The sequence below is a fragment of the Strongylocentrotus purpuratus genome, unplaced genomic scaffold, assembly GCF_000002235.5.
Source record: "Strongylocentrotus purpuratus isolate Spur 01 unplaced genomic scaffold, Spur_5.0 spur5_scaffold_13, whole genome shotgun sequence".
NCBI lineage: Eukaryota > Metazoa > Echinodermata > Echinoidea > Camarodonta > Strongylocentrotidae > Strongylocentrotus > Strongylocentrotus purpuratus.
This window is the reverse complement of record NW_022145598.1, coordinates 33,681,314-33,691,306: the sequence shown is the minus strand read 5'-3', so window position 1 is coordinate 33,691,306 and position 9,993 is coordinate 33,681,314. Positions and strand designations below refer to the sequence as shown.

At 35.8% G+C, this 9,993-nt stretch overlaps 1 protein-coding gene across 1 annotated transcript; it reads left to right on the top strand.

Moving 5' to 3' along the window:
* The first annotated feature begins 2,833 nt into the window (after positions 1-2,833).
* Positions 2,834-9,454, top strand: LOC105443883. The gene is made up of 4 exons (XM_030983717.1): positions 2,834-2,889; positions 7,775-7,852; positions 8,686-8,943; positions 9,213-9,454. The coding sequence occupies exons 3-4, from the start codon at positions 8,808-8,810 to the stop codon at positions 9,452-9,454; spliced, it is 378 nt and encodes a 125-aa protein (XP_030839577.1). The 5' UTR covers positions 2,834-2,889; positions 7,775-7,852; positions 8,686-8,807.
* The last annotated feature ends 539 nt before the right edge of the window (positions 9,455-9,993 follow it).

Below are 9,993 nucleotides of genomic sequence, written 5' to 3'. Positions count from 1 at the left end.
TTGTTATTGTAAATTTCAATTTATCAAAACTTGTCTTTTCTCCATCTTCTTCTATTTCAAGCTTTATATCGTCTGTCTTTTTCCGTTTTCTTGATTTTTGTTTGCAATGTATTTCCTAATTTGTACATTACTGTGCATATTAATTACTAACCCCCCCCCCCCACCCCCACTGAGCGACTTTTCGGCCGGCGCGATTTTAAATTTTTCGGGAGCAAAATATTTTGGGCCCGATTTTAACCCCTCCCCCCCCCCCCCCCCTTGAACAAATCCTGCGTACGCCCCTGTACATGATCATGATGAATATACTTTTTAATACTGTTTCTTCTTCTTCATCTTCTTCTTCATCTTATCCTCTCTCTCTCTCTCTCTCTTCTTACATATATTGGAATGTGGAAATACGATTGCTATATTGATCAAATGCTAATGACAGATATTTTGCTCGTCGAATTCCAATATTTTAGGATTTAAAAAGCTTTTCCACATTTTGGGTTTGACAATTTTATTTGGTCTGGAGTAAAAAAAATGACCATACACTACAATTATTTAAAATAAAAACAGGTGATTACATGAATATTCTAAATACTAAAACAAACAAAAAATGTATTCTTTATTGCTTGAATCTAAATCTCCTGAACCAAATGTTTGTTACTTTTGATTAACAGCTAGTCTTTTATTTAAGATTGTAATATAATGTACATGTATACATATATGACATTGGGATTGATTGATTTTCTATCGATGAAAAATGTGTTAAACTACAAGTGCTATTATGAGTATTAAAATCTACAAAATGATTATTTAGCATATTTTTGCCCTGTTTATACTGTCGTTATTAAACTTCTGTTACTTTATATGGTTTGTATATAGGCCCAATATGTAGCATCTGCAGCTGGAGAGGGGGAGGGGTGCCGGAACCAAACCGCTTAACCCACCGTTGCCTGTCCCAACTCGGGTGTGCATTCGTCGGGTGCGCATCCAGTAAACGGCCTTCTACACTTGCTGAAGCAAAAATGGCTTCTTTAAATAACCTTCAAGTTCATAAGCACGATATTAGTTACGTTCTTGCCACGAACGATACCACGAAACCATCGCCTCGGACACTTACTGAATTATCATCCAAAGATATATCTATCTTTGCTCTTATTCTCCTACTCTTTGCGCCTATGTCTTCGGTATCAAGTGAAGGTAAAACTTTAAACTCACTTATATGTACCTTTTTTAAAGCAAGTCTTTTTCTTTTTTTATAATACACCGTTGTAAAAAAAAAAAGAAAAAAAGTGCACAATTGAAATTAGCCAATAGCCCCCAACCCCGCCCTCTTTTTTCCAAACCAATTTTCTACAACATGTGGGCAAGGTTGACACCGAACATTTTAGAGATGGTATGATAGTTCAACACATATTCATTGTTTTGTTCTGTCAAAGTTGATTAAAGAGTTATATCGTTCTGATTCAGAGACATTTATTAGTATTTCTGGGACCAAATTTAAATCGTTAATAGAATTATCTTATTAATTTTGTTGATAGTACATGTATTGTACTTGGAGGTTTGTTTCATAATTTTCAATGTCGATTTTTGTCTACATAGTTTTCCTTTTCAACTTCTTCGGCCCCTTTCTCTTTTCTCTTCTATGAGTATATTTCTACTCGTTCCAAATTTCTTCCTGGATGAGTTCACTTCAAATTTGTTTGATTTTATTGACTTTTCTTCTGTTCTTTTCATTCTGCTTTAGATATAGATATAACCTGCAGAGGCGACGTCTCGTTTACATCTCCCAACTACCCTTCAAATTATCCGGATGATGCTAATACGAAGTGGTTTATCACTGCTCCTGAAGGTCGCAGGATTCTCGTTTCCTTCAATGACTTCATCGTAGAGACAGACGATTTCCTGTACCTGGCTGACATAGTGGTTAATCAAAATTCCATGCGATACACAGGGGAAGAAATGCAGTTCCCTCCATTCTTGACTAAAGGAAATGAGTTGAAGATGACATTCATATCCGTCTCATCGGGAACGAGAAGGGGGTTCAACGTATCATCATCCTGCTACACTAATTCAAGTAATTGCTATTATAGGCAAAACTGTTTCGAGACAATGCAGTAGTTGACCTTATCAGAGTAAAGGATAAGCTTTAATTTTAGGCAGATAAAAGGAGAGGGATATTGTAAAAGATTTTCACACAATATTTTGATTAAATGAACATCATATGCTCTTTTTTTTTTTTTAAACAAGAAATGCGTCCAATACAAGATAGTTTGGGCTTATAATTACTTGATGTTGTCTCTGATTTGGAAAAAAATGAAATGATGCCTACAAAATATATGCCATAATAGTGTATCCGTTTCAAAAGAAAACAAAGTTTGGTGAAAGGTTTTAAACGTAAATCGGGTTTATGTTCGCTTTCTTAATTGCAGAAGAAGAAACAAAATACACGGTTTTCAATTTGGTTGTAAATAATCGAATGTGGGTCAACAACGGTGGAGAAACTTTTCATCCCCATCGGTTCCTCAACAAAGCAGAGATCAGTGTTTTAAAATTTACGCTGTAAACCTAACATTACTTTCAATTTATCTTTCCGCTAGTGAGGGTTATTTTACTCTTTCTTCTGTATTTTGATGTAACTCTCTCTCTCTTTACAAGGGGATGCAAATGTGGCACGTATTGTCGGCGATAACTCACCAGGAAAGGGTTTCCTTGAGCTTCGTAACGGTACTCAATCGGATCACTGGAGGAGGGTAAGCAAAGACGGCTTTGATGAAAGGGTGGCAGAGGTCGTCTGTGGAGAACTCGGCTATCCTGCTGTTAAGAAGGTTTCCTACGGGTACGGGACTGAGGACTGTATTTCAGCTGGGCAGGATTGCATCAAGGCTCCCATCTGTAATGACTGTGAGTACATCCGTTACATCACGCCAAAAGCGCACTCGTATTGTCAAATGGACTATCAAAACGATAATATCTAAGCGTCTCTCTCTCTTATGCAAGACAATTTTACTCCATTTGACGAAATACAGTTGAGTAAAAGTTTTTTTTTGTAAATAGAGGGAGAGAACTAGCTTGAGCTTTTGCAGGAGCGTGGAGCCTTTCATTTCAAATTTGCAAACTTTCATCACAAAGCAAGATATGTCTGCGCGTCAGGTTGGTATCGCCCATAATCAAGTTACTTTCATTCTACACCGATATTTGATATGACAACATAATATTTATTATGTTCATGAACAACGAGTTAAACACAATGCATTGTTGAACTCGCGTACACAAATTATAGCATCTCAGGTAACAGGTATATGGACTGAGAACTAAAACATGAGACCAAATGCCACGAAGTAGACAGTCTGTGAGTCTCACGAACCCTTAGAAAATCTCGGAAGGTCGTGCTCCGTCTTACTCGTGGGTCGTCAATTTACTGGGCTTCAGCATGTTTTGAATTAATTATGTGCATAATTTTATTAATTTCTTTATTTTGTTTTTAGTTTAGCACATGCTGAATGGACGAGCTTACAATTTGAATAATATAACTAGATTTGTAATACTTGTTTGGAACAAGTAAAGGTGGGCTGATCTAACAAAAAATTGAGACAAAATAAAGGGCACATTTGAGATAGCTTATTGTCTCAGCTACAACATACTCGAAGTTCGGCGTAAACTAAGCTAAAACGACGTAGTTATTGCTCGCGAAAGACGGGAATGTACAACCAAGTTTTGAGAAAAAGTCATGTCCCATAGAGAATACACGCAAAATGTAAAATTTGACATGCCTCCTTTAATCGCAAAACTATGACATGATGCCTTTGTCAAAATGAAGGATAATACCAATTGCATTTGTAGATAGTTTATTGTCTCAGCTACAACATATCAAAATTTGGAAGAAAATCGATCAATATTTACAGAGATACAATCAATTTTCCATAAATATGCTGACGTCATAATATGCAAATTGGAATTTTGAGTTCGGAGGCCATTATGATAACGTCATGAGTTAATTGAGGGTCAAATGAGACATGATACAATATCTCTGATTCATACTTTATCAAAATATGAACAAAAATTTGGGGTCACCTTGCATCCTAAAGAGCTACAATGGATTTTGTATAGGCATGTTTTTGCCCATATATGCTATACATTACAAGAGCTCGCGCGCACAGAAATTTATGTTAAACGGTCGGTCATTCCGTTATTAATAGTCATAAAGAGACAAACATGGTATCAATTTGTTTGTAAAAATATCTGGAATATCATGAAAGCAAAAAAATAGCGATTCTATGCTGTGTAATAGCTTTACGCGCGAAAACGCGCGCGCATGCGCGTGTGCGCAATTTTTTATAAAATGCTTAGAATGGCCTAAAACGTATGCAAAATGATTTTAAGACGATTTTGAGCATTTTTAAATTTTGCGCGCGCATTGACGCGCGGACGTACGCGCACGCGCGCGTTCTTTGACCTGAAATTGACCGGACGGATATTGTCCTTGATCATGATAAATAGCTTTTGGTTATGAAGATATGATCATGAGTTGATTTTCGTAAAATTTTACAAAATGGCGCCTAGATGACGTCATCAGTAAAGGTCAATGTTGAAAACGTTATTGTGCTTTGTACATATGCCTATACTGTGTGCCGAATTTGAAGTCATTTGATTGAGCCATTTTCATGTTATCTTGTCCACAAAAAAGTGGTTAGAAATAAGAAAAATAAATAAATAAATAAATAAAGGCAATTCTAACGAAATTATAAGGTGGTCTGTACGTTATACAGCCCACCTGTTAATTATATTATATTGACTGGGCTTGAGGGGTATATCAGATATATTGACCAAGCTAAGATCATATTGCCCCGAGTCGAAGACGAGGGCAAAATGGTCTTAGCGCGGTCAATATTTCTGATGTACCCCGAAAGAAGCCCTGTCAATATAATTATTATTACCTAAACATGGCACTTTTAAGCAAATTATTGATAGGGGCCTATACAACTTCGGTATCAATCTTGATTTTTACTCCCGTCTGTTTGCCGGTCCATCTGATTTCAGGTTATTCAGGCAGGTATGTAATTGTGACCAGGGCATGTGAGTTATGTTGTGACGTAACAATGAATGTTACTGTGTCTAATTATGACGGAACAATGATTGTTACCGCGCGTACACTTAAACGCCTACACAATACTGCGCGTAAAGCTCACGGACAAGACAGAGTGGAATATTGCTCAATATTGCTCAATATTGCCCTCTGATTTAGTACAGTGGTCTACGGGGCAAACCCGGAAGAGGGCAATATGGAGCAGCGTGAAAAATACGACTTTTTATTTAGCAGCTAAAATGCCTTATATAGGTAACAGTTAATTAATATTGACTGCCTTCTGGGCAATACGACATATATCGCCCGAACCGAAGGTGAGGGTGATATATGACAAGTCGTATTGCCCTGAATTAGGCAGTCAATATCACTACATCAGACATCTAGAGCAAACAAGAAACTCTTACTATCTTATACTATTAAATTATGTAGGCTACACAGGGTTTCCTAGCATTAGAAGTTGCACAAACATTGTCAAACCAGCGCTGTGCATCCAGTGTTTGACAGATTTTCGATACACTGCAAACAGTTTGCTTAGGGTGTGTTTGTTACGTCACAATAGAGTTCGCGCAAAATGCGCATTTTCTTTTACACGATGCGCGATGTAAATTACAGTAGCTGATGCGCGATGTAAATTACAACTGGCTCTATATTATTGCTCACTAGTTTAACACGCATTTTGCCATTGACTTTTCAGAGCGGGCTAAAATATTTGTTCATTGGTGTACTGTATAACCATATTGACCTGCAAATTACACACAAATCCCATTGACTTTCCTGAACGGGCTAAAATATTGTAATTTTGTTGGCTTATCCATCAAACCTTGAGGGCAATAACATTTAAAAATTGCCCTGCTCAGATGTCTGATACGTTTATTAAAGCAGTCATTAATACTTTTATATGCCGAAAAAAAGTCAACTTAATGACACCACCTTGGCCTTTCTCTAGTTTATCTGCATGGTTGTTTTTTATGAGTGTATCTTTGAGAGTAGACTAGATCTAGATTCTAGTCTAAGCAAGATATTTTTACAATTTTGGTGGTGGGCCGGCCCTGTGGGGAATATGGAGAAAAACCTGCGCTTTCATATGACACCTCACTTATTGAGTATCACCTTCAGGATCACAACAGATAAAGGTTTGAATCTCGAATTACATGGTCGCGCAATGCACGTAGACTGCATAGAGACTCGCATAGATTTGCATAGATTTGCATGTAATATCTATATATGTTTTTGTACATGTATGTGTTATTGTTTAATTAAAAAAAAACTATTGTATTTTTATATTGTAATTTTAAGCAGGGGATGATCCCCGATAAACCTCTGTGGTTTTTGATCACCCCCTCTGCAGGTTCATCTTTTGTTGTAATACTTTTATATTTGATTGTAATTTACATTGTCTTTTATGAATCTGTGGAAATAAATGAAATTGAATTGAAATTGCGTGCAATCTCTATGGGAAGAATTAGCACACAACATCGGGTGCGCGATCAGACACCCTGACTATTACTAGATCTAAGCATTTTCAGCAACTAAACGAACATGTTTATGGATAATTTCATGTACCCTTTTTGTTGTTCTTGCTGTCAGCGAGTCTTGCATTTGATAAGTTGAAATCTTGGGAGAGTTTATTGAGCCATTTTTGTCTTGTTTGGAATTGTCTTGTCTTGTATGAAAATACCGACCAATTCTTCGCACACGTACGGTATCCTCGATCGCTCAAACCATTTCACCAAGACTGAACTATTTTTCCGGTAACCATAATAACTGGGATTTTAGAACTATTTTTAGAACTATTTTCCCGGTAACCATGGTTACTGGGATTTTTGAACTATTTTTTAAAACTATTACATGGGTTTGGAATTTTAGCGGGAAATTTACAGGAATAGTTAAAGTTTATGAATGCAATTTCGACCAATCAGATGGCTGGATTTCTTAAGTGAGGTATATAATATACAAATATACACTGCCTTGAGAGGTTCTGGTTAAAAGAGGTGACTCCAATAGTACCATTTGCTGAGGGGCGCAGCCCCGAAGCAAATGTTTCCTTTGGAGTCACCGAGGCCCATAGTTTAACCAGTACCTCGAATAGAAGTCATGGTATATTTGTTTTATATCCTGCGTCAAAAATTTATTTTAAAAAAATTTAAAAATTTAAAAAAAAACATTTTTGGGAGAAAAAAAAATTTAGAACAAAAAAATGTCAATTTTTATCTTAAAAGATTAAAAATATTTTGTTTTCATTAAATTAAGATTTGAAAAAAAAAATTGATTTAATTCAACAACAAAAACAAAAAATAGTACTCTCATATAGTACTTTCTAAATATAGGTCAAATATTTTTGGTCATGTGATGAACTCTCAACCAATCAAAAGCCAACAAATTTTTGATGCAGGATATAATATATAATATACACATTTATATGCATAAATATTATTAATACAATCATACCAACAGTTTGAATATAGACGTACAACATCTCTTGTCTAATTTAGTAAAATTTACTATATTGATGTTATTGATATGTAAGAATGTATGGTATATTTGTGGAATCTGCTCAAAGAATAGTGCACGGGTAAATGATTTTTGTTTTTCCACACAGGCGGTTAACTATTCCATTTACGAAGAATGAAATGCATTACCAAATGAAAACGGATTTTGTTTTTGTTTTCTTCTTCATCTTCTTCTATACCTACATGTTCACAGACACATTCCGTTTAGAGGATTGTTTATGGTCTTCCGGAAACTGTACCTCCGCTGATGCCGTCACAGTTGAGTGCTATGGTAAGGCAGCTTTTCTTTATATTTTACAAAATAACTTTTTTATCGTTTCATAACGTCATTCACTCTCCTTCATTAGTTACCTGTAAAAGAAAGAATTGTTTATACAGTTGTTGTGTCACAAGGTAATGATTCTTAAATCCCCGACTTTTAATATCTTCTTGATATTATTTGCTCTTACATACCCGGTAGAAATCTCCACTCCTCAACAAAGAATTTCCTGACTGTCCCTACCACATCAACCCAACCATCTTCCTGACCAGCTTCGAGTTGTTGGGAGCATTGACGGCTTTGGAAGAGCCCTGAAAACCTATTTGTTTTCGAGGGTCTCCTAGAGCTGCTTTGTCCGTTGCTGGTTGGGAGGCTGATTCGACATGATGAGTGTCTGTTTGTTGAATTTATTATATGTAATGTCAATTAAGTTTACTTAAAATGTAGGTGTAAAGTTATAGGTGCATTGGTTAACTTTCCCATGAATATTTTTTGTCATTTGCTTATCTATTTTGTTATTTATTGTTGTATTAAACATGTTTAAAAACAATCAAGTTTGTTATGATTGTAAAGCGCATAGAGAAATTTTCAAATTATTATGCACTTCATAAATATTTTTTGTTATTATTATTATTATTCATTCAGCTACAAGAATTCAGCACTTTTAAACCAATATGAATATAAAAAAGCGTATGAAATTCTAAATGAAAGTGGTAAACAATATGCTAAATGCGAAATGGCAAATTCGAAATTTGTGGAGGCAAAACTCGAATGACGTGAAGGAGTTGTAGCTCATTTTGGGTGTTCTGTTTTAAAAAAAATGTATTTCTCATTCAATTATACAGAACCAGGATATAAGGGCTGCTATCGCCTTGAAGATCTTCCACAACTTAACGGATTCAGCTTTGAATCGACCTCACAGTGTGTGTCGTCTTGTAGAGCTATCACAAGAGAGGCTCTCGCTATTATGACCGGAACACAATGTTTCTGTTCTATCGCTGATGATGTTAACCTACCCGATATAGCCCCTGTTGCAGATCATAGTACATGCATCCAAAATACACCTGGTACTCGACAAGTTATCAGCTCATTGGTGTATGACGGTAAGTCTGCTTCTTCAAAATAACTATATATATGTGTATCCAAGAATAATGGATGGAAATTTGAGGCATATAATATGCACATGCTTCGATACAATGATAAATTGCCTGCTTGTTTTGTGTTATGTATCTTTATTTTGATGACATGAGATCATGCACTGAAATGAAATAGAATAGTAATTGAGCATAGTAATTGAACATAATAAAGTGTTAATTTTATATTCTATCATTCCTATGTCGTTGAACTATATATTATGTTCATTATTCTAAAGTTTCCGTTGGATTCTGCGATGAGCTGGATGACGTCATTCATGGATCATGGGATTCAAACATCACGTGGTTTGGTTCCATTGTTCATCTCACGTGTGATGATGGATACAGTCTGAATGGAGGTGGAACAATGCAGTGTGTTCCAGGACTATCGCCATATTATCCTGTTTGGAATGGTTTCTTGTCAACATGTGAAATGATTGAAGGTATAACAGAAAAGGCAGTGCGAAGCACTCGCTCATAAACACATTTTCAACATTTTCTATTAATAAAGCAAATCAGATATTGGGCTTTTGCTTACCCTCTTTCCTTGTACGATATCAATATGTGTATGTACATGTGAGATGGTGTGTATAATGTACGTGTATACATTGCATACTGCTCGATGATACCCCCCCCCCCCTTCCGAAGTAACAAAAATACACGCATACATACAGGAAATTTTTGTACATGTGTGTATATATATATATATACGGTATATCAATTGTCATCAAGCATATTGTATAACATACATCTTACAGCGTCATAGACGGACATATTATGTAGTGAATAATTACTGCCCTATACGTACGTTTGCAGGCAGAAGAAACTTTAAATGCCTCCCAAGAAATTAATCATTAGTACAATTAGTTTTTGTTTTGAATTTAGGGTAAGGGTGAGGGATAGGGTAGTATACCAGTTTTTATGATGTCCTGTTAATGTACCATTTAGGGTTATATATAGATGTCCTGTTAATACAGCATGTAGGGTTTTATAGATATAATTATAGGCCTTCACGTATGT

What these genes read in the sequence shown, in the direction of transcription:
- LOC105443883 (XM_030983717.1), top strand. Translation starts at nt 8,808, where the DNA reads ATGACCGGAACACAATGTTTCTGTTCTATCGCTGATGATGTTAACCTA. An exon ending in CAGCTCATTGGTGTATGACG is followed by an intron (nt 8,944 to 9,212) that starts GTAAGTCTGCTT and finishes ATTATTCTAAAG; the next exon opens with TTTCCGTTGGATTCTGCGAT.